Source organism: Halichoerus grypus, chromosome 13 (assembly GCF_964656455.1).
Source record: "Halichoerus grypus chromosome 13, mHalGry1.hap1.1, whole genome shotgun sequence".
Taxonomy (NCBI): domain Eukaryota; kingdom Metazoa; phylum Chordata; class Mammalia; order Carnivora; family Phocidae; genus Halichoerus; species Halichoerus grypus.
The window spans coordinates 56998416-57023479 of record NC_135724.1 but is presented as its reverse complement, the minus strand read 5'-3'; the positions used below and the strand labels follow the sequence as shown (position 1 = coordinate 57023479).

Here is a 25064-nt window from a genome sequence, read left to right as displayed (position 1 = left end):
TGTCAGAACAGTTGGGCTTACTGACAGTTTCAAAATACATACATCGATATAATTTCCATTGATGTAGTCTGAGTTGGTATCTCCTTCTATGGTCTGCAGCCTCACCCGCGAATGATCATCTGCAAAGGAAAAAGAAAACAGTGATTAAAAGCAATTTGTTGGGCTGCTCAGAGCCCCAGAATGTAAGCATATTACATGGAGATCAACCGCATCCATGCTGCTTTAAAGATAAACAAAGAATTAAATACTACACACCTTCTACACTTCCTATTTTGCTCTTAAAACTAGGAAGGATTTATAATTATTTGCATTTTACAGCAATTCTCATTAACTTATTCTTTGATCATTCACAGGCGTGAGGCATTGGCAGAGGTTTGAAACTTCCACATTGAGTCCTATGAATCACAGCAGACTTATTTCTCGGATTGAAGGTGTAGCATCTTCACTAAATCACATATAAACCCTGAGATTTTGACAGCTGCCTACGACATCCACCTTGACAAATGATGGTTATAAACCATGGCCCAGCCTTCTGGGAGGTGCAGACATGGACCTAACCGGAGCTGTCCCTGAATTCCCTAAGCCGCTCTCTGTACCATGTGTGTGAGACTCAAAGTCAGGTGTGCAGGTTAGAATACCCCACTTGGGGTCTGGGGCACGTTACTACACCTCTCTGTGCTTGAGTTTTCTTATCTGGAGCCTGGGGATTAACAGTGTCCACCTCAAGGGATTATCATGAGCATTAAAATAAAATTGAAAAGAAGATTAGAAGAGAGCCTGGTATATAGAAGTGATGGATAAATGTCAGCTGTTGCCGCTGTCACGTGCTGTGTAACAGACACACGGACTATTCTTCTCACTATCTGTACGGCTGTTGCCCACACACACGAGAGCAAGCCAGGAACGGACCCATATGCAGTCGAAATTTTCCTTGCGGTGACCTACTCTAAGATCTAGTTTCTCAGAGCACGTTTTGCTTAAAACCAGAGGCCCCCTGTGCATATTTTTGCTGGGGGCATGGGGGAGGTGAGTCACTAGGGTGCTGGGGATGTGCAGATTGTTCCGGCTTTTGTATTTGTTAGGAGAGCCGGTGCACACACACAGCTACCGCGGAGCAGGGCGGTAAGCAATTCTGGCAGTAAAGCCGTTTGAGCCTCCCGAATGAAAGATGCTCCAATAGACCTGAGTCATGGCCATTCTGCACACATCAGGCTTTTAGTCAGCTCCTCTGAAGGGAGATGAGGTCTGCCTTCCTGTACTCCTTGACTTTTCCTGAGCAGTGTTTTTAAAAGGCAGGCATCATATTAGAGGCCCCCAATCTTCAGAAGCAGTGCTGTCTTAGGATCTATTGTACCTCCTTGTCAGAATCCCCTCTCTCTCACACTTTCTCTTAGAACCTCAGGATGAATGCCGCCCATTCCCTGTGATTTACCACCTTTGGGCTTCTCAAATTGTTCTGCAATGTTCTACAAAGGGACTTCAAACTCTGATAAGACTCCACTCTCATCTCCCATGAACAGAGCCTTTGAAATAAAGAGTTTCCCCATCATCTCCTACTGTTCAGTTGGTTACCTCTCTCCCTCCCTCAATCTTTTTTCTTTTTTTTTTAAACTTGGCTGCTATTTCTCCACATGTAATTGCTTTACTCTCCTCCTGATGGGGAAACCCACAAGACATATGCCGAGTGTATTTCCTAAGCAGACTGAGACTGTTTTATTTCTCTTTATAGGCACAGTAGTATCTTCTCCTTATTCTAAAGTTGATTTTACTAGATTATAACCTCTTGGGGTCAGAGACCACGTAGTGTTCATTCTGAATATCCCTGTGAGCACCTTTTACCCAGGCCATACTGCCCAGCTCCACGGCCTCTCTTCACAGCACTGCCTGCAGCACACAACCACATGTAGTGGTCCCAACACACAGTAGGTGCATGCAACGCCTTTACCTCTTCACCCCACTAACAAATGCCCTGCCTCGATAGTCACTGTGTCAATGGAAGAAGGGGCAAGTTGTGGTCAGGCGAGTTTCACTGGGGCTTTCTGGGGTCCTGTTTGGACTTGCTTAGTGGTTTTATGAGTGTTGGCTTTAGATCACATCTATTAACCTGTATTTGGGCTTTATGCCCTGTTTTGTACCTATATTTCACTATTTAAAAATAAAAGGGTCCACCTTGAGGGCATTATGCTATGTGAAATAAACCCAACCCAGGGCAAACACTGCATGATTCCATTTCCATGAGATACTGAGAGTAGTCAAATGCACAGAGACAGAAAGAAGAAAGTGGTTGCCAGGGGCTGAGGGGAGGTGGGGAATAGGGAGCCAATGTTGAGTAGGTACAGACTTGGGGAAGATGATCTGGCAGTGGGTGGTGATGGTTGCACGACAATGTGAGTGAACTTAATGCCCCTGAACTGGACACTTACACATGGTTAATGTGGCAAGTTTCATATTATGTTCATTTTACCACAATTTTTAAAAAGGTAAGGGTCCACTTTTTCCAGCCCTCCCTTGTAGAATACCCCTTCAAGTTCCACTCTAAGGTTCGGTGTCCTGAGAAACAGGTCCCTCAAAGCTGGGAAGGGCATGTCACAGACTCAGTCTTGGAGGCCTGGGGAGTTCCCCTGTGACTCCCCGTGCCCAGATGAAGTAGACGCAGGGGTAACAGTGACTCTAGAGCGTGCCACTAGAGGACAACTGTCGTACATTATTGATGTGTACTCAGGAGATGGCTTAGGAATCACTGCAATGAGGTTTAGGAGGTATTTTTCCTTTCAGTGATAAAATGAGTGAATATTGATAAGTCAGTGTCTCTTAAGGCAGGGAGAGAGAGAGTTTAGCGGGGAGAATGGGCTTAATCTCTCAGAGATTAGGGGCGCCTGGGTGGCTCAGTCGTTAGCTGTCTGCCTTCGGCTCGGGTCATGATCCCAGGGTCCTGGGATCAAGCCCCGTATCGGGCTCCCTGCTCCGCAGGAAGCCTGCTTCTCCCTCTCCCACTCCCTCTGCTTGTGTTCCCTCTGTCGCTGTGTCTCTCTCTGTCAAATAAATAAATAAATAAAATCTTTAAAAAAAAAAAAATCTCTCAGAGATTAGCTTTGGTGTCCCAGAGACCCTGTTTGAATACTGGCTCTCTACTACTCTCCCAAATTGTGAACTTAGACAAACTCTGAATCTCGCTGAGCTTCATCTGTAAAAAGAGGTTGATGATCCTTCCGAGGATCGTTGGGAAGACCAAGTGAGAAGTACATGTCAAGTGCATGGAATATAGGACAGTTTCCATTAAAAAGGAATTACCCCGCTTATGTGAATAAAAGTGACATCCTTGTTGTTTAGCAATTCAAACTACAAAGAGCCCAGGACGCTTGTTTGCAGGTCATTGGAGGAGGATAAAACTGCACACTCTAAGCAGCTAATCTTTGGGGAAGATGAGCTTGAGCTAGTTTTAAAGAGGAAACAGGATTTCCAAAAATATTTGGAAATAGGATGAATACTCGCAAATAGCTCCTACATCTTAATCCCCTGGCATCAATTCAGGAACTTGTCTTTTTATTTAACAATTTTTTTCTTAAATCAAGGTATAACTGACATATAACATTACATTAGTTTCAGGTGTACAGCATAATGATTCGATATTTGTATATATTGTAAAATGATCACCACGGTAAGTCACCAGATAAAGTTACACATTTTTTTGTTTATTGTGATGAAAACTTTAGGATTTACTCTCTTGGCAAATTTCAAGTATGTACTACAATATTGTCGACTATAGTCACCATAGTTACATCACATCCCCATACCTTACTTATTTTATAGTTGGAAGTCTGTACCACTTGACCCCCTTCACCCATTACACCTACCCCTCAACCCCCCTCCCTCTAGCAACCACAATATTGTATTAGTTTCAGGTGTACAACATAGTGATTCAATATTTATCTATATTACAAAATGCTCACCACAGTAAGTCTAGTTACCATCTGTCATCATACAAAGTTGATATAATATTATTGGCTATATTCCCTATGCTGTACTTTTTATCCCCATGTCTTATTTATTTTATAACTCGAAGACTGTACCTCCTAATCCCCTTCACCTATTTTGTCCTTCCCCCCACCTCCTCCCTTCTGGTGACCAACAGTTTGTTCTCTATATTTATAGGTCTATTTTTGTTTTGTTTTGCTCTGTTTGTTTTGTTTTTTTAGATTCCAGATATAAGTGAAATCATACAGTATCTGTCTTTCTCTGTATGACTTATTTCACTTAGCATAATACCCTTTAGTTCCACCCATGTTGTTGCAAATGGCAAGATTTAATACTTTCTTATGGCCGAATAGCATTCCATTATATATGGATAGATACAGATATATCTATCTGTAGATATATCTATATATCTGTATCTATCTATATCTATCTATCTAATCTAGCTATATCTTTGCGTGTGTATACATATATGTGTGTCTGTGTATGTGTGTGTGTGTGTGTGTGTGTGTGTGTGTATCACATCTTCTTTATTTATTCATCCATTGGTGGACACTTAGGTTGTTTCTATATCTTGGCCATTGTAATAATGCTGCTATGAACACAGGAGTACATATATCTTTTCAAATTAGTGTTTTTGTTTTCTTTAGATAATACCTAGTAGTGGGGTTGCTGGATCTTATGGCAGTTCTGTTTTTAATTTTTTGAGGAGGCTCTATACTGGTTCATAGTGGCTGCACCAACTTACATTCCCACCAACAGGACATGAGGCCCCCCATTTTGCCATATGCTTGCCAATACTTGCTATTTCTTGTCATTTTGAGAACAGCCATCCTCACAGGTGTGAGGTGTTATCTTACTGTGGTTTTGATTTGCATTTCCCTGATGACTAGTGATGTTGAACATTTTTCATGTGCTTGTTGGCCATCTGCATGTCTTCTTTAGAAAAAATGTTTATTCAGATCCGCTGCCTATTTTTAAGTTTTTTTGCTGGGTTGTATGAGTTATTTATTATGTTATGGATATTAACCCCATATTTGATATATGATTTGCAAATATTTTCTCCCATTCAATAGGTTGCCTTTTCATTTTGTTGATGGTTTCCTTTGCTGTGCAGATGATTTTTATTTTGATGTAGTCCCATTTACCTATTTTTGCTTTTGTTGCCTTTGGAGTCAGATCCAAAAAATCATCACCAAGACCAATGTCAAGGAGCTTACCACCTGTGTTTTCTTCTAGGAGTTTTATGGTTTCAGTCTTACATTCAAGTCTTTAATTTATTTTGAGCTAACTTTTATATCTAATGTAATACAGTAGCCTAATTTTATTCTTTTGCATGTGGTTTCCCAGTTTCTCAATACCATTTATTGAAGAGACTGTCCTTTTCCCAATGTATATTCTTGCCTCTTTTGTTGTAAATTAATTGACCATATATGTGTGGGTTTATTTCGTGAATCCCTATTCTGTTTCACTGATCTATATGTCTGTTTTTATTCCAATTCCATACTGTTTTGATTATTATAGCTTTGTAATGTAGTTCGAAATCAGGGAGTGTGATGTGATGCCTCTAGTTTTTTCTTTCTTTCTCAAGATTGCTTTGGCTATTCAAGGTCTTTTGTGGTCCCACACAAATTTTAGAATTGTTTGTTCTTTTTCTGTAAAAAAAATGCCATTGGAATTTTGATAGGGATTGCCCTGAATCTGTAGCTTGCTTTGGGTATTACAGATATTTTAACAATATTAAATCTTCCAATCATGAGCATAGAATATCTTTCCATGTATTTGTGTCTTCTTCAATTTCTTTCATCAATGTCTTACTGTTTTCAGAGTATAGGTCTTTCACCTTCTTGGTTACATTTATTCCTAGATATTTTAATCTTTTTGATGAAATTATAAATGTGATTGTTTTCTTAATTTCTCTTTCTGATAGTTTGTTGTTAGTGTATAGAAATGCAAAAGATTTTTGTATGTTGATTTTGTACCCTGAAAATTTACTGAATTCATTTATTAGTTCTAATTGTGTGTGTATGTGTGTGGAGTCTTTAGGGTTTTCTATATATAAAATCATGTTTTTCACAAATAGTGACCATTTTACTTTTTCCTTTCCAATTTGGATGCCTTTTACTTCTTTTTCTTGCCTAATTGCTACGGCTAAAACTGCTAATACTTTGTCGAATAAAAGTGGCAAGAGTGGGTGGGCAACCTTGTCTTGTTCCTGATCTTAGAGGAAAAGTTTTCAGTTTTTTACAATTGAGTGGGCTTTTCACCATTATGTTAGCTGTGGGCTTGTCATATCTGGCCCTTATTATGTTGTGGTACATTCCCTCTATACCCACTTTGTTGAGAGTTTTTAACATAAATGGATGTTGAATTTTGTGAATCCATGCTGAGAGCTGCTTTTTCTAAAACACAATTTATTCTGTCCTCACCTAGTCCAAACCATTCAAGGATATCAACAGGGAACTGCTCAACAGTGGTCTCTGTTGAGGAAGGTCATTGAAAAGATGTGACCGGTGGTTGACCCATGAGCTGGACCCAGGCACTTGAAATTCCTCACCCATTCCCCCATTATCCTTGGAATGTGGGTTCTGTTTGTTTTTCCTGCTCCCAGGGGCTACTCCAAGGACATAGTCTTGAGATAGTGATATGGTGTTGAGAAGACTTGCACAATATAAGTGAATGAACCTAGTTAAGATCTCTTCATAAACCTTTAAGATTTGGCAGGCAGATGCAGGGATCCACTCATCTTGCTGCCACCCAATACAAGCCTTGTATATAAGTTCCCTTTACTAATTAAAACTCCCAACTACCATCCCGAAGTGCCTTGCCTCTTTCTTTGGTCTCTCCCTTCCCTCTGTGTCTGAGAGTTGGTTTCAGAGGACACCCAGGAAGCTTGAGGAGGGTTGTGAACTAACAGTCTTATAAAACAATGGAATATGATAAAATCATCAAAAAGTATTACTATAAAAAAAAAAAAGTATTACTATAGCTTTAATTACTTTCCTTGAGAAGATCTCTGTGACATATTGTGGAGTGAAGTAGAGCAGGTTGCAAAAGCAGCATGTCTCTTAAGAGTCTGTTTATATGAAATAATTGTATATGTGTGTAGAAGTGCTTAGTGGGATAAGTGAAACGGTGGGATTTCTGCTGGGTGGGCAAATTTGGAGTAATATCTATTTTCATCTTTATGATTTGGTATACTCTTTTAATTGTCTACACAGTTTATACTGTCTTTATAATCAGAAATAAAACAACAGACCTATTTTTACTTTAAAAAATAAAGCCAACAACTTCAAGGCAGAGAACAGAAAAAAGATGAAGGAAACAGAAAAAAATGTTAGTAGGGTTTGAACTTAGTTGGTGAGGTTCTGAGCAATTTTCCCCAACTCTTTGTTACTGTATAATTTTTCCTTAATGTATATGAATTCCTTTTATAATTGGGAAAAAGATATCCATTTAGCCATGGATGACTGGAAAATGATCAAAATCCAACAAATGTTTATATTATAATCACAACTCAATGTTAGCCCATCACAAAGGGTGACAAACTCTGACATTTTGAGAAAACTATATAAAGGCCTTGTTGCTATTCCTCTCATTCCTTTCAAAAAAGCCTTTACTATAAGAAAAAGGGCAAAAGTAATATTTTTGGGTAAGAAATAGGCACATAAAGACCTGGTATAAAGCATAACAAACCATTGCTTACTACTGAAAAATTATAATCTGCTGGTGTTTTTTCCCATGTACGTATACTTATTTATGCATGTGTGTATGTATTTATGTGTATTTATGTATGTATGTATGTGGGTATTTATGTGTGTGCATGTGTGTATTTATGGATATGTAAATGCATGCATTTATGGATGTGTGCATTCGTACACTAGAGGTGGGGTAATTAGACATTTAAAGCAGGTCTCTATGTTTTACTCTAAGTCTCTAAAAAGGGTTAATTATGCCTTTTTTGTCATATAACGTTATATTTAGAACACCTCTAAGTAGCTTCAAATATTTTAACATTTTCATTTTAAACACGATGGATATGGGTAATAGCCTTACAATTCACTTGTATGTGATTAGATACTACTATGGCAGTAGAAGTGAAGTGTGACATTGATAATATTTCACCTCCAACCAGTTCTCTCTTTCTGCTAAATATTGATGACATATTTAAGGTAAATTGGAATCACAATGATCTAAGTAACATTTGCCCTCTGAGAGGAGACTCCCAATTAATTTTAATTACTACTGATTTCTGCAAATAATGGCTTTGCTTCTCCTGCGCTTACATACTTGCCAAGGACTGCTGCTGCACTGGTTTCAAGGTACAAGATGCAGAAGAGCCAAGTGAACAGATGGGAAGTGTTCAGTGATCTACCCTTGTGTGACCTGTATGCCAGCCTGGTGTCCCTGCTTGTGCCCACCTGAATGCTCAGGCCATGCTGGTACTGAGCACCAAGCAAATGAGGAATCTTCGAGTTTAGTGGTAGGTGCCTCCATGTTAATCTTTGCTCTTACTGTCAGTTTTATTTGTTACTTGGTCTTGCTGTGTTTATTGCTTACAGCTAGACCCTCAACTAGAGACCCTTACTCTTTAATCTTCAGTGTCCTGGCAGGACCCCTAACTCTTATTTTGCCTAATTCTTCTAGATTTTTTTTTTTTTTGCCTTCCTAAACATGTTGTGTTGATTTGTTTCTCCCTTATTCTCATCCATCTGATTCTTAACACCAAAAGCTCTCCCTGCCAGCCCATACTTATCCAACTAACCCTTCGTTCCCATCATCCTCCCTTCACCTGCCTTTATTCCTACACCAGATCATGACAGTTAGGGATTCCTGAGAAGTGACAATGTTGGAGGGGCTCCCCTGCTAGAGAGAAGCACAGTGCTATGGAACAAAACCCTGGAAGAGTGGTTTTCAGCATGAGCATCAAGATTGGGTCACTGGTTCAAAGAGTCAGGTGGGATAGATTGGGTCAAAGGTTTCACTCTCCTCTTAGATAACTCACTATTAGCCAGGAAAATGGAGTAGGAGGGCATGGGTAACACAATGAGGATGAAAATCAAAGCTCAGAAGGGACTCTCTTCTCTTCCTTTCATAAAGCTGTCTGTCCTCCCATCACGTCCTCACCCATTGCCTACTCACCCCCTGCCTACTCCATTCAAAGCACCGTTTGCTAATTTCATGAATAATTCTCACGTTGTTACATCAGAGTCTTCATTGCACTAGATCCTTCAGCAGGACACTATTGACACCCATTCTTCTCCATGACACAATGCTCTTTTGTACACATTAGGCAATATTGCCTCAGTATTTCCCATTACTGAAGCCCCTCCAGGCTGGGTCCCGGGCTCTCGATGCCCTCCATGCTTCCTCCACAGATAATCTTATCATGCCAATGGTTTCAACTGCCATTCTGTGCCCCAAGATTCACTGGTTTCCATTTGGGCCCAGATCCCTCCCCTTTGGGTTTCAGAGCAGTCTATATAACTGCGTACTGGACATCTCATTTGAATGTTTCACAGGCATCCTGGTGCATCCCCAGATTCAATTCATAAGCTTTCCCTGCTACTCCCAACATCAGACCTATCCCTGAGCTCCCTGCCAAGTGGGGTTCCCTTCCAGTGTTCCCAATGGAGTAAATGTCCCATCCTTCCATCTGTCTAACCATTCACCATCCATGCACCACTCATCCATCCTCCTGTGAGTCAGAAACATAGAAGCAACTCTGTCTCCTCCATCTTCCTTACCCCACATCCAATCCATTTGATTTGATCAATTACCTCTCTTGAATCTGTCTATTTCTCTTCTTCCTAGTCCACATTATCATTGCTTTTCACTTGGGCAACTGAAAGAATCTCTTAACTAGTGTCCCCTTCCAATTCATTTTTCATTTTGCAGTCAGATTAAATTTTCCAAATGCAAATTTAATGAATAACCCCCACCCCGTCCTCAAAAAAACCCTTTGATGAGGTTCCCTTTTGTTTTTCTAATGAACACTAAAATCCTTAATCTTTCCTAGAAGGCCCTGCAGGTCTGGCTTCCATTTAAACCCCAGCTCTGGCTACCTGGCCTTCCTTTAGTTCCTCAGACTCAAGGGGTTCTCTCATGTGAAGGGTGTGTTCACATGATGCACCCTCTGTCTGCAACACCCATTTGCTCTACCCCTTTACTCAGTGGTCTTCCGTTTCACATCCCCAGGGAAGCCTTCCCACACCACCTGAAGAAGTCAATCCCCCATTACAGAGTCTCACCATACCATATACCTCTTCTTTGTGGCCCTTAACTTTATTTATTTCAATAATCATTTAATTCCTTTGTATAATCATTTAAGTCTCTCCTCCCTGCCCCTTCCCTGGAAAACATCAGGGGCTGTGTCCACTCTGGGCCACCATGGTCACCCCGGTTCGTCACATTTCCATCTCTGTCCTTGCTCACCCTCACTCTGCTCCAGTGACACTGGCCTCATTGCTGTCTCGGGCACCACGCTGAGGCAGGTCTGCCCCCTGACGGCCTCTGCCGGGAGCTGGCTCCCTTCCTCACCTGTGTCAGGCCTTGGCTTGCATCTGATCCTCTCAGAGAGGCCTTTCTTGACCACAACTTAAAAACTCCAACCTCTGCCTCACATGTCTCCTTTCACTGCTCCATTTTCCCCGTTACATGCCTCACTTTCTAATAAGACATATTATACAGTTTACTTGGTGACTTTTTCTGTTGCCCCCATAAGAATGTCAAGTGCTATACAGGCAAAGAATTTTGTTCTGTTCCCCTGCTCTGTCTCTGACACCTAGGATAGTGCCTTGCATGTAACAGGCACTCAGTAATATCTGTTGGAAGAATTCCTTTAGATTGGTAGAGAGCCTGGCACATGGCAGACCAATATGTCTTCATTGAATGGACCATAGAAAGGTGGGGGAGGGAGCCTGGGAAGGGTCTGCAGATTTCTGGCTCCTTATCTTCAACTGCCAGCCCCCAGAAAAGAGGACCCCAGGCTCAAAGGGGTTCCCGTTAGCCAGGAGATTTGGTGTGTATCTTAAGCTCAAAATTAATTATAATTAGGAACCACTGAGAAAATCAGGAGGGCTGTTTTTGTGGCATGGTGGAGGGGGGTATTTGTTTATATTTGGAAAGGACTAGCTTGGCAAATTTATAATGTAAATAAGGGAAAAGTTTAACTTAAGAGCAAAAGCCAATAAACAGTTTTTAAGCACCATTAAAACCATTTTATATGCAAACGATGTTGCAAAACAGTGAATGTGATCATTACTGACACTTCTTAAGTTCTCTGAAAAGCACTAAGGAGAATTTCTAAGATAGGTTGACCGAACCCCCCAGTTCCTCCTCCTCACTGGTGGTCATTCCTGAAGCGTTAGGTGCTATGAAGTAGGCTTCTCAGGTAGTATAACCAACTTTTCTACAATTACATCATTTTTTAGGGTGGAGGGGGTATGGTTATATGCTTCCCCATGCCTATAAAGAAACTGATATGGGTGCATACATAAGCGGGATTTGGATAAGTATTTTTATTCTTCTTATCTCAAATTCTTCCACAACTCTAACAATACTATTTTAACAATATTTTCACTACTATAAGTAAAGACCCATAAAGAGTCTCAAATCAAGAAGCTCCCAAAAATTATTCGTCAGAACAACCTGCGGTGCTCACACCAACTTGGGGCCACTCTCTAGGATTGCAAGCCTGACTCAGAGGCTGGGCGAGGGCTGGCCCAGGGCAGTTCTGGGATTCAAGGCAACAGCGGTAGTGTTTCTGCAACCCATGGGTAGTATAAAACTCGTCCTACTTAGCTGGGGTGGATTGCCGGTGGTATCTAAGGATTTGGATACCCCACTTAAAAAGCATTAATAATTGTCTGGAGGAGGCCTAAGTGATTGTTATCTCAGGATATGCCAGCATAGAGCCTTGTACAGAATTACATAAATAATCACAGACAGTTCTAGAGTGATTTCCGAAAACAACAGAAAACTAGATGAAAAGATTATAATTTGCCACAATGCGGAGGAAACTCGGAGGCATCCTGCTAAGTGAAATAAGCTGGACACAGAAAAAACCTGCGTGATTTCACTTATATGTGGAATCTAAAACAGTGGGACTCAGAGAAGCAGAGTAGAAGGGTGACTCCAGGAGTGGCGGGGGGGCATGGGCAGATGTTGGCCAGAGGATACAAAGTTGCAATTATGCGGGATGAATAAGTCTAGAAATCTCATGTACAGTATGATGACTATAGTTAATGATCCTATATTAAACACTAGAAACATGCCAAGAGAGTAGATTTCAGGGGCTCTCACTGCACACTCACAAATGGCAACTATGTGAGACCATCTGTTAACTAGCTTGATTACAGTAATCATTTCATATGTATCTGCACATGAAATCATGTAAGCACAGAACGAACAAACTTGTCCAATCGCTATGTGATACACCTGAAACTAACGTAACATTGTGTGTCAGCTATACTTCAATAAAAAATAGAATAATTCTGATACATAAAAAAAAAATACATGGAAAAAAGCAAAAGATAACATGTGTGCACAGAGAATGGCTTCCAGATGCCACAGCAACTGAGAAGGAAGAATAGGAGCCTGGATGATAGTGTAGCTGGGGCACAGAAATCTCTTTTTGATGTTGTCTTTAGAAAAGCACAAGAGCAAACAATGCAACCTGATGAAGAAACACTGAAAGACGGGGAGGGAACAGGATGGAGGGCAGGTGAAAGGTAGAAAATCAGCCAGGTGACAGCAAACCACCCAGAAATGGAGCCCAGAGTCACAGCCCATCAGGGGTTGGGTCACTGTGCAGGGTCGTGCTAACAATTAGGGAGCAAGGTGATGCCTGCAACTGCCTACGAGCTCATCATTTGGAACTTGAGGCTTCCAAATGCTGATTTTTATTTATTTTTCTTATTTTTTAAAAAAGATTTTTATTTATTTATTTATTTATTCATGAGAGACATAGAGAGAGAGAGAGGCAGAGGGTGAAGCAGATTCCCCGCGGAGCAAGGAGCCCGATGCGGGGCTTGATCCCAGGACCCTGGGATCATGACCCGAGCTGAAGGCAGACGCTTAACCGACTGAGCCACCCAGGTGTCCCTAAAAACTTTGGGTGCGCCTGGGTGGCTCAGTTGGTTAAGCGTCTGCCTTTGGCTCAGGTCATGATCCCAGGGTCCTGGGATCAAGCCCCGCATTGGGCTCCTTGCTCCGTGGGGAATCTGCTTCACCCTCTGCCTCTGCCTGCCATTCCCCCTGCTTGTGCTCTCTCTGACAAATAAATAAATTTAAAAAAAAAAGTTTTTAAATGACCTATGGAATCCACTAAACTGAAGAGTAAAGAGCAACACAGGAGTAATAAGAAAAGATGGGATTTTTTTTCGCCTAACAACAATCAATGTTCTTTTTATGTGGCATTTAAGTTTGTTTCTGGAACAGGTGAAACTCAGGAAACTGACATTGAGAACGTTCATGACTTATCCAACGTCATTTGCTTAGTATATGGTGGGGCCAAGACCCCAATTGCATCTTATAGCTCCAAATCCTGTGTTCATCTCTTTTGCCCAAAGTCTTTTCTCATTAGTCCACCCCTCACTCGTGTACCCTTCTCCTAACAGTTCATGCATGTCTTGGTCTGCTCTGGCCCCTAGACTCTAAAGTCATGGAACATTCAGTGAATACACAGGGGGGTTTAAAATCATCCATCTTAAGTGCAGGGTCTTGAGGGCTGAAGATGATGATGGTGGTGGCAGAAGTGAGCCCTGAGTGGTAGAAATGAAAAGTTGTCCCAGTGGGATCTGTTCTTCACTAAACCAGGAGTCAGCACCTGCAAGTCGATGTTTTGAACTGAAACTGGCCAGCGTGCAAAGCCTAAAGTATTTATTATCTGCCCTTTTCAGAAAGAGTCTGCCAAGCCCTGCCCTAGATGGTAATGGCTGGGAGGGCAGTGCCCGATTATGTTTAATCATCCTTCTGTAACAGTGCCTAGCATGGTGTCTGGCAAATAGTATGTGATCACAAAGTATTTGTTGAATGAAGGGATAAATTATTTGGTCTATTTGAGCACACACTCTCAGTGCAGCCATAAGGAGAAATCAGGTAGAGGAATGACATTCAATGTTTCTATGGAAAACAGAGGCACACCCAATATCTAGAAGGTCAAGGTAGAGACAAGGTGGGTGGGGCTTCTGGAGGCTGAACAGAACTTTAGAGGAGAGAATCCACTTGGAATGCCATGGAGAGCCTGCAGACTTTTCATAGAAAGGAAGCAATCAATGTAGGCCATTCTCATGTTCGTGGAGGGGCCATACCTCTACCTACGTCTATAAAAACAAACTTTCCCAAATAATTAAATTAGAAAAAATATGTTTTACATCACAAAAGGATGACTACCTCCTCATGTGATCACAGGCAGGTCATTCTGTCTCTCCATGCCTCAATTTGAAGACGAGAACAGCACTTAATAGAATTAAAATATTTTATATTTGCATAGAATTGTGGCTTTTCAATGTCCTCACAAAAAAAAAAGACGTATAAATTTTTATTTCAATAATGTTGGGAGGTAGGTTAGACCACACTGATCTCTTGTTCTGTTTCCCTTCCCACCCTATGTTCCAACGCGCTGGCCAGTGCCCTCCAGCCAGTAGTGCCCTAGGCCAGACCAGGCAGGATGCAGGCGGTCCTGTCGTCTGCCTTTCTCACCCCCAGATCATTATTAAATGTCCTCTGACATCCTGTTCCCCTCTGCACCCATTCTGAGCTAGATGACAATTAATGATAATAGGTTAACAACTAATCCGTACATGAGGCCCTGCCCCCACTATCCTTCTTAGACAACAGACGACAAAAGTCATCAACAAAGAGCTTCTGCAAGAGACCCTGGGCAGTGGCAGCTCCAGAATTTCTCTCTGGGGTCCGCAGGGGTCAGAGGAAGGGGTGAGGGCCCAAAGTGTCTTTCAGCTGCCTCTTGTCACCTACCCCGGCCCCTGCAGACCATGACGCTAAGGGAGAAAAGTTCAGGCACGGTAGCAAGCCGGCGGGGACCAACCGTCCAACCATGCATGCACTGTTATAAAAGCTGCTCCTGGGTTGGAATCCTGCTTCCACATCTTATTAACCCTGTAACCTTTCCCTATGCCTCAACTGCCTCACCTGTAAGACAGAAACAATCATATTACCTGTTTCATGGTATCCTTACAGGAAGAGAGTGAGGTAACATGTGGAAAGTGCTTAGAGTGGCATCTAGCATAAAGGAAGTGCTTAACAAATGCTAGCTTTTATTATTTTTTTCATTCATCATTCAGAAATATTCCTCAAGTGCCCACCAAGTGCAGGTATTGAACTCAGGCATCAAGAAGAAGCAGGCTGAAAGTTCTATTGAGCAAAGGCCGGCTGGATTTCTGAGCATGCTGACAATCGCACTCATCAACACTGCCTTCTGTGCATGCAGCAGGAGGCCCACATCTGGGATGTCAGGGGGACTGCAGGACAAATGTTCCCAACCTCCCCATCCACCTGGTATGGAGGGAGGCCCAGGACATGCTGTGAACACCCCATTTTACTTTGTGAACCCCCTTGGAGATTGCTGCAGCACTGAGTGAACTCCTGGGGAGAACCCTGTAAGCCATGATGAGAAATCTGGATCCTTCTAACACTGCAAAGCTTTAGCTGCTCCCAGAGACTATGAGGGAACTTGGAGGGATCTATATTGGTCAACCAATTCCTCCCATGACCACCCTCCAGCGAAAAGTCAGGTTCTCCTTCCCTGAGGCTGGTGGCACTGCACACACAGCTCCAGCCTGGTGCCGTGTCACCTCATGGGACTGGCGTCACAGTGCTCTGTTACCCGCCCACTCTGCCCTGTCCTGCGGGCGGGCACATTTGTCCCTGTCACCTTGGAATCCTCACTGTGGGCCTGGTGTCTGGTGCTCCATAGTGTTGACTGAATCCACTGAGGGGCAATGAAGCCTTAGATCTTAGGGAAGCAGCTTCTGACTAACAAGGACTCTGAGGTGACCACTCGAAGCACTAAGTCAATGAACAGACAAAACACTCGAAGCTAGCACTTGTCACCTGCAACACCAGTGGCTGGGACTTAGGAGCGGCCAGAGGGAGAACAGGGTGCGCTCATGCGCAGTCAGGATGGTTCTTTCCTATCATGTGTAAACCCCACCCCCTCCTTTTTCACAGTAAAACACTGTCCATCGCACCGTCCAATAGTGGGAGCCACCAGTCTCATGTATTATTTAAATTCAAAGTAATTAAAGTCAAATACAATTTAAATCTCAGTTCCTCGGTGGCACCAGCCACTTTTCAAGTGTTCATGGGGCGTGTGGCTACTGTTTCAGATAATGCAGGCACGGAACACTTCTATAGTAACAGAAACTTCCATTGGGCAGGCTCTCCTGTCTTTCCAAGAAATGTTAACTCAGACAAATAAAATTTCACAGCACTTTCACAATCAATAAAGCTAATACATTGTTCCCTGGACTACCCGAACGTTTCCAGTGTGTTCTCTCAATAGCAGTAAGACATGAGGAGCTACAAGCGCTCCAGTTCTATTCCCACACTGTTTGTTTGTTTGAATTTATGTATCTTCAGAAATAGTATTAACTCTGTTAGAACCTGTCAGTACCTTGGGGTAGTCCCGTGTGGCTTGGAGCAGTTTAATGCAGGGGATGGATGGCTCTAGCCCCAGGAGAAGGAGGTTCATCAATCTACCACACGTCTCAGCATCGTTACGGAACATTAATGAGGTTGGATTCGATTTAAAAACGGTCTAAGGCATTATGGATTGGTAACATTCAGCTTCACAGGAACTGGGAATTTCTGAAATATAATCCTCACTCTTTTGCTAATGAGTGTTTTGATATGGGGACTATCATTTAACTTCTGAGTTTCAGTTTCCTGTCCTTAAAATGGGGCTATGACCTACCTACCCCAAGTGCTTGGAGGATTAATGAGTTAATGCTTGCTGAGAACTCTGAGCTCCTTGCATTAAGGTGTGTTGCACATCATTATTTCTATTCATTCTCATGTAGCAGCTGGGAAACATTAGGACTATTATGTTTACTCCTAAAATGCATTTTCTTTCTCAGCATTTTAGCATTACCTATGTTACCCAAACCTTAAATCTGAAAGTAAAACTAGCCCCACAGCAAGACATATTGACGTAGTGGGGGTATTTAGGTAGCTTTTCCTTTCTTTAATACGAGCATACCAGCTTTTCCAGAAGGATGAAGGCGGTAATTGCACTGTAAATTCTCACTGCGTGAGGCTGGTGGTCAATCTTAGCAGATGTGAAAAGAAAGTTATACCACAGCACAATTACACTGTTAACACTTACATGCAATGATATTCCCATATCTGTTCTTCATTCTGTTTTCATCTTTCTTAGCGGAGTCCCATGGTGCGGACTGCCCTTCAAAGAAGCTCTGGAAGAAAGAGAAAAGTGACATAAAGAACTACAATTTGGTGCAGTAAACACAGGATCTTAACGACGGAGGATGTTTTTAAGAAATGTATGGCAAGAGTCAATAAGGGAAAAGGATGTTCACAGGAACGAGAGGATGGATTAAATACCTTGTTTTACTTTTTGTTTTCCTTTAGTTAATACACTACACACACGGATGGGGGCCAGAGAGTGAACCCATAATCTATCATACAATCCATTAAAATGGTGATGTTCACCCTATCTTACTTCAATTTAATACAGAAAAAATTAACATTTCTCTCAATTTCTTAATTATATTACCATTTTTCAATACTCTCTTAAGAGATACAAAGATATCGTTTTTCTTCCCAATTGCTAACTGAAAGAAGGTGATTTTTGGTTGAAACTGTGAAGGTAGGGAAGCTATGACTTCATGCCTTCAAGGCTAAAATCCTGTAATAAATTCTGCCAGAGTTTTCTCTTCATTTTTAATGGAGCTTAGATGTCCATTTATTTAAGGATTTGGCATTATTATGCCCAGGATCTTTAATCTCATGTTATTAGTCAGATACATATTTTTTCTATTCAAGTTATAATGAAAATGTCCTTTGGTATCGGTTGACAGGTGAAAAAAAAAATCTGGGACTTTTATCTCCACTTTAGTTCACATTCCCTTTTATCCTTGTGTAGCCAACATATAAAAGGTAAGGGGAAGGATGGAAGTAAGAAGCAGTTAGTCAAAATGACTTCTTGTCTTTGCCACAGCTACTCTTTTACTTCTTGGTAGCAACTGGGAAAGAAGATGAGAGGAGAAGGAAGTAGACCTAAAGGCAGAGCTGATGAAGAGAGCACCATTCTGATATACTTTAGGGCCAGAGAATGTGGTGTCAGGAACTCACACCCTCAAACATCCCAGGATGGCTTTCCAACCGAAGCTCCTAATTCCTGTCTCTCTTATACTATTTGGCCATCTTGGCCATTTCCAACCATTACCAATATTCAGTGATTAGTCTGTGGTTCAACAGAACCTATTTATTATCTCTTTCTATGGGTCCAGCTCTGGCTCATTAGTTAAGCTGCATGACTACTGCTGTAGGGGTAGGATACACCTGCTCTCAGACCCCACAAGGGAGACTCGCCGCTGGTATACTGCACAGGAGCTGACTATGCCATGGATGGTGCTCAGTTCATTCTAGTGTCTTAGCCACCAGCCTGGAAACTCCCTGAGACTTTTTTTTTTTTTTAATTTTATTATGTTATATTAATCACCAAACACTACATCATTAGTTTTTGATGTAGTGTTCCATGATTCATTGTTTGCATATAACACCCAGTGCTCCATTCAATACGTGCCCTCTTTAACATCCATCTCCAGGCTAACCCATCCTCCCACCCCCTCCCCTCTAGAACCGTCAGTTTGTTTCTCAGAGTCCATGGTCTCTCATGGATCATCTCCCCCTCCGATTTCCCATCGTTCATTTTACCCTTCCTACTATCTTCTTTTTTTAACATATAATGTATTATTTGTTTCAGAGGTACAGGTCTGTGATTCAAAAGTCTTACACAATTCACAGCGCTCACCATAGCACATACCCTCCCCAACGTCTATCACCCAGCCACCCCATCCCTGCCACCACCCACCACTCCAGCAACCCTCAGTTTGTTTCCTGAGATTAAGAATTCCTCATATCAGTGAGATCATATGATACATGTCTTTCTCTGATTGACTTATTTCGCTCAGCCTCCAGTTCCATCCACGTCGTTGCAAATGGCAAGATTTTATTCCTTTTGATGGTTGCATAATATTCCATTGTGTGTGTGTGTGTGTGTGTGTGTGTGTGTGTGTGTGTGTGTGTACACATACCACATCTTCTTTATCCATTCATCTGTCGATGGGCATCTTGGCTCTTTCTATAGTTTGGCTATTGTGGACATTGCTGCTATAAACATCGGGGTGCACATACCCCTTCAGATCCCTACATTTGTATCTTTGGGGTAAATACCCAATAGTGCAATTGCTGGGTAGTAGGGCAGCTCTATTTTCAACTTTTTGAGGAACCTCCATACTGTTTTCCAGAGTAGCTGCACCAGCTTGCATTCCCACCAACAGTGTAGGAGGGTTCCCCTTTCTCCGCATCCCCACCAACATCTGTCGTTTCCTGACTTGTTAATTTTAGCCATTCTGACTGGTGTGAGGTGATATCTCATTGAGGTTTTGATTTGGATTTCCCTGATGCCGAGCGACGTTGAGCACTTTTTCATGTGTCTGTTGGCCATTTGGATGTCTTCCTTGGAAAAATGTCTGTTCATGTCTTCTGCCCATTTCTTGATTGGATCATTTGTTCTTTGGGTGTTGAGTTTGATAAGTTCTTTATAGATTTTGGATACTAGCCCTTTATCTTATATGTCGTTTGCAAATATCTTCTCCCAGTCTGTCGGTTGTCTTTTGGTTTTGTTGATTGTTTCTTTTGCTGTGCAAAAGCTTTTTATCTTGATGAGGTCCCAATAGTTCATTTTTGCCCTTGCTTCCCTTGCCTTTGGCGATGTTTCTAGGAAGAAGTTGCTGCGGCTGAGGTCGAAGAAGTTGCTGCCTGTGTTCTCCTTTAGGATTTTGATGGACTCCTGTCTCACATTGAGGTCTTTCAACCATTTGGAGTCTATTTTTGTGTGTGGTGTAAGGAAATGGTCCAGTTTCATTCTTCTGCATGTGGCTGTCCAATTTTCCCAACACCATTTGTTGAAGAGACTGTCTTTTTTTCCATTGGACATTCTTTCCTGCTTTGTCGAAGATGAGTTGACCATAGAGTTGAGGGTCCATTTCTGGGCTCTCTATTCTGTTCCATTGATCTATGTGTCTGTTTTTGTGCCAGTACCATACTGTCTTGATGATGACAGCTTTGTAATAGAGCTTGAAGTCCAGAATTGTGATGCCACCAGCTTTGCTTTGCTTTTTCAACATTCCTCTGGCTATTCGGGTCTTTTCTGGTTCCATACAAATTTTAGGATTATTTGTTCCATTTCTTTGAAAAAAGTGGATGGTATTTTGATGGGGATTGCATTGAATGTGTAGATTGCTCTAGGCAGCATTGACATCTTCACAATATTTGTTCTTCCAATCCATGAGCATGGAATGTTTTTCCATTGTTTTGTTTTCCTCAATTTCTTTCATGAGTATTTTATAGTTTTCTGAGTACAGATTCTTTGCCTCTTTGCTTAGATTTAGTCCTAGGTATCTTACAGTTTTGGGTGCAATTGTAAATGGGATCGACTCCTTAATTTCTCTTTCTTCTGTCTTGTTGGTGTATAGGAATGCCACTGATTTCTGTGCATTGATTTTATATCCTGCCACTTGACTGAATTCCTGTATGAGTTCTAGCAGTTTTGGGGTGGAGTCTTTGTGTTTTCCACATAAAGTAACATATCATCTGCAAAGAGTGAGAGTTTGACTGCTTCTTTGCCGATTCAGATGCCTTTTCTTTTTGTTGTCTGATTGCTGTGGCTAGGACTTCTAGTACTGTGTTGAATAGCAGTGGTGATAGTGGACATCCCTGCTGTGTTCCTGACTTTAGGGGGAAAGCTCTCAGTTATTCCCCATTGAGAATTATATTTACTGTGGGTTTCTCATGGATGGCTTTTACGATATTGAGGTATGTACCCTCTATCCCTATACTCTGAAAAGTTTTGATCAAGAAAGTATGCTGTACTTTGTCAAATGCTTTTTCTGCATCTGTTGAGAGGATCATACACTTCTTGTTCTTTTATTTATTTATTTATTTATTTTTAAAGATTTTATTTATTTATTTGACAGAGAGAGAGAAGAGCAGGGGGAGCAGCAGAGGGAGAGGGAGAACAGACTCTCCACAGAGCAGAGAGCCTGACGCGGGACTCAGTCCCATGACCCTGAGATCATGACCTGAGCCGAAGGCAGATGCTTATCCGACTGAGCCACCCAGGTGCCCCTGTTCTTTCTTTTATTAATTAATGTATTGTATCACATTGATTGATTTGTGGATGTTGAACCAACCTTGCAGCCCAGGAATAAATCCCACTTTGTCGTGGTGAATAATCCTTTTAATGTACTGTTGGATCCCATTGGCTAGTATTTTGGTGAGAATTTTTGCATCCATGTTCATCGGGGATATTGGTCTGTAATTCTCCTTTTTGATGGAGTCTTTGGCTGGTTTGGGGATCAAAGTAATGGTGGCCTCATAAAATGAGTTTGGAAGTTTTCCTTCCATTTCTATTTTTTGGAACAGTTTCAGAAGAATAGGTATTAATTCTTCTTTAAATGTTTGGTAGAATTCCCCTAGGAAGCCATCTGGCCCTGGGCTCTTGTTTGTTGGGAGGTTTTTGATTACTGCTTCAATTTCCTCAATGGTTACAGGTCTGTTCAGGTTTTCTATTTCTTCCTGGTCCAGTTTTGGTAGTTGATACATCTCTAGGAAAGCATCCATTTCTTCCAGATTATCTAATTTGCTGGCATAGAGTTGCTCATAATATGTTCTTATAATTGTTTGTATTTCTTTGGTGTTGGTTGTAATCTCTCCTTTTGCATTCGTGATTTTATTTATTTGGGCCATTTCTCTTTTCTTTTTGATAAGTCTGGCCAGGGGCTTATCAATCTTGTTAATTCTTTCAAAGAACCAGCTCCTAGTTTCATTGATCTGTTCTACTGTTCTTTTGGTTTCTATTTCATTGATTTATGCTCTGATCTTTATTATTTCTCTTCTCCTGCTGGGTTTAGGCTTTATTTGCTATTCTTTCTCCAGCTTCTTTAGGTGTAGGGTTAGGGTGTGTATTTGAGACCTTTCTTGTTTCTTGAGAAAGGCTTGTATTGCTATATACTTTCCTCTTAGGACTGCCTTTGCTGCAGCCCAAAGATTTTGAACAGTTGTGTTTTCATTCATTTGTTTCCATGAATTTTTTAAATTCTGAATTTCCTGGTTGACCCATTCATTCTTTAGGAGGATGCTCTTTAGCCTCCATGTATCTGAGTTCTTTCCGACTTTCCTCTTGTGATTGAATTCTAGTTTCAAAGCACTGTGGTCTGAAAATGCAGGGAATGATCCCAATCTTTTGGTATCGGTTGAGATCTGATTTGTGACCTAGGATGTGATCTATTCTGGAGAATGTTCCAGGGGCATTAGAGAAGAATGTGTATTCTGTTGCTTTGGGATGGAATGTTCTGAATAGATCTGTGAAGTCCATTTGGTCCAGTGTGTCATTTAAGGTCTTTATTTCCTTGTTGATCTTTTGCTTAGATGATCTGTCCATTTCAGTGAGGGGGATGTTAAAATCCCCTACTATTATTGTATTGTTGTCGATGTGTTTCTTTGCTTTTGTTATTAATTGGCTTATATAATTGGCTGCTCCCATGTTAGGGGCATAGATATTTACAATTGTTGGATCTTCTTGTTGGATAGACCCTTTAAGGAGGATACAGTGTCCTTCCTCATCTCTTATTATAGTCTTTGGTTTAAAATCTAATCTGTGTGATATAAGGATTACCACCCCAGCTTTCTTTTGGTGTCCATTAGCATGGTAAATGGTTTTCCACCCCTTCACTTTCAATCTGGGGGTGTCTTTGGGTCTAAAATGAGTCTCTTGCAGGCAGCATATCGATGGGTCTTGTTTTTTTATCCAATCTGATAGCCTGTGTCTTTTGATTGGGGCACTTAGCCCATGTACATTCAGGGTAACTATTGAAAGATATGAATTTAGTGCCATTGTATTGCCTGTAAGGTGACTGTTACTGTATATTGTCTGTGTTCCTTTCTGGTCTATGTTAGTTTTAGGCTCTCTCTTTGCTTAGAGGATCCCTTTCAATATTTCTTGTAGGGCTGGTTTCGTGTTTGCAAATTCCTTTAGTTTTTGTTTGTCCTGGAAGCTTTTAATCTCTTCTTCTATTTTCAATGACAGCTTAGCTGGATATAGTATTCTTAGCTGCATATTTTTCTCATTTAGTGCTCTGAATATATCATGCCAGTCCTTTCTGGCCTTCCAGGTCTCTGTGGATAGGTCTGTTGCCAATCTGTGTTTCTACCATTGTAGATTACAGATCTCTTGTCCTGAGCTGCTTTCAGGATCTTCTCTTTGTCTCTGAGACTTGTAAGTTTTACTATTAGATGTCGGGGTGTTGACCTATTTTTATTGATTTTGAGGGGGGTTCTTTGTGCCTCCTGGATTTTGATGCCTGTTTCCTTCCCCAAATTAGGGAGGTTCTCTGCTATAATTTGCTCCAATACACCCTCTGCCCCCCTCTCTCTTTCTTCTTCTTCTGGGATCCCAATTATTCTAATATTGTTTCATCTTATGGTATCGCTTATCTCTTGAATTCTGCCCTCGTGATCCAGTAGTTGTTTATCTCTTTTTCTCAGCTTCTTTATTTTCCATCATTTTCCCTTCATTCTTCCCCTCCTGCTATCTTTTTTTTTTTTTTAAACATATAATGTATTATTTGTTTCAGAGGTATAGGTCTGTGATTCAACAGTCTTACACAATTCACAGCGCTCACCATAGCACATACCCTCCCCAATGTCTATCACCCAGCCACCCCATCCCTCCCACCCCCCACCACTCCAGCAACCCTCAGTTTGTTTCCTGAGATTAAGAATTCCTCGTATCAGTGAGGTCATATGATACATGTCTTTCTCTGATTGACTTATTTCGCTCAGCATAATACCCTCCAGTTCCATCCACGTCATTGCAAATGGCAAGATTTCATTCCTTTTGATGGCTGCATAATATTCCATTGTATATATATACCACATCTTCTTTATCCATTCATCTGTCAATGGACATCTTGGCTCTTTCCACAGTTTGGGTATTGTGAACATTTAGAGCCTCCATTTTTTATTGCACCTCATTAATAGCCTTTTTGATTTCGACTTGGTTAGATTTTAGTTCTTTTATTTCTCCAGAAAGGGTCTCTCTAATATCTTCTGTGCTTTTTTCCAGCCCAGCTAGTATCTTTATAATCGTCATTCTGAACTCCAGTTCCAACATCTTACTAATGTCCATATTAATTAGGTCCCTGGCAGTCAGTACTGCCTCTTGTTCTTTTTTTTGAGGTGATTTTTTCAGTCTTGTCGTTTTGTCCAGAGGAGAATAGATGAATGAGAGAACAAAATGTTAACAGGGTAACTACAACCCCAGAAAAATATACACTAAACAAATCAGAAGAGACCTTCCACAAAGTGGTCACTTTTCTGCTCAGAGAGTTGCTGCTATTCTTTTCTTCGATCTCCTATTGAGTTTGTAGGTGTTCAGAATGGTTTGATCCCTATCTAGTTGAATTCCTGGGACCAGACGAAATTTAGGTCTCCTACTCCTCTGCCATCTTGCTCCTCCTAGCTCCCTGAGACTTTATAGGGACTGTGTGGTTGTCACTGTTGTCATTGTAGAGCCTATGCCTCATGGTAGGAATCCCAATAATTTGTTATTAAGTGAATGAGCGATTGCAGTGTTTGGTGATAGTCTCAAGATAAGGCTTTACTTGTACATTTTAAGTGTGCGAGGGGCTCAAATACCTGGAAAAATCTGCCTGTGTACAGTTTGTGAAGTCCACACCTTTTCTGTGACCTGATGTGTATTGATCCTGCTGTGACCGTATAGCTCAGTGCCCATCAGAAAATGGCTGGAAGAGAGCCCTGTCCCA

At 41.4% G+C, this 25064-nt stretch overlaps 1 protein-coding gene across 1 annotated transcript in view; it reads right to left on the bottom strand.

Annotated features, from left to right (window-relative positions):
- PTPRM (protein tyrosine phosphatase receptor type M) overlaps positions 1–25064 on the bottom strand; it is a 777319-nt gene that overhangs the window by 62668 nt on the left and 689587 nt on the right. Inside the window, exons 19-20 of the mRNA XM_036100805.2 lie at positions 17321–17408; positions 43–119 (exon numbers count right to left, since the gene is read on the bottom strand). Coding sequence (XP_035956698.2) covers positions 43–119; positions 17321–17408 — 165 coding nt within the window. The remainder of the gene's footprint in view (positions 1–42; positions 120–17320; positions 17409–25064) is intronic.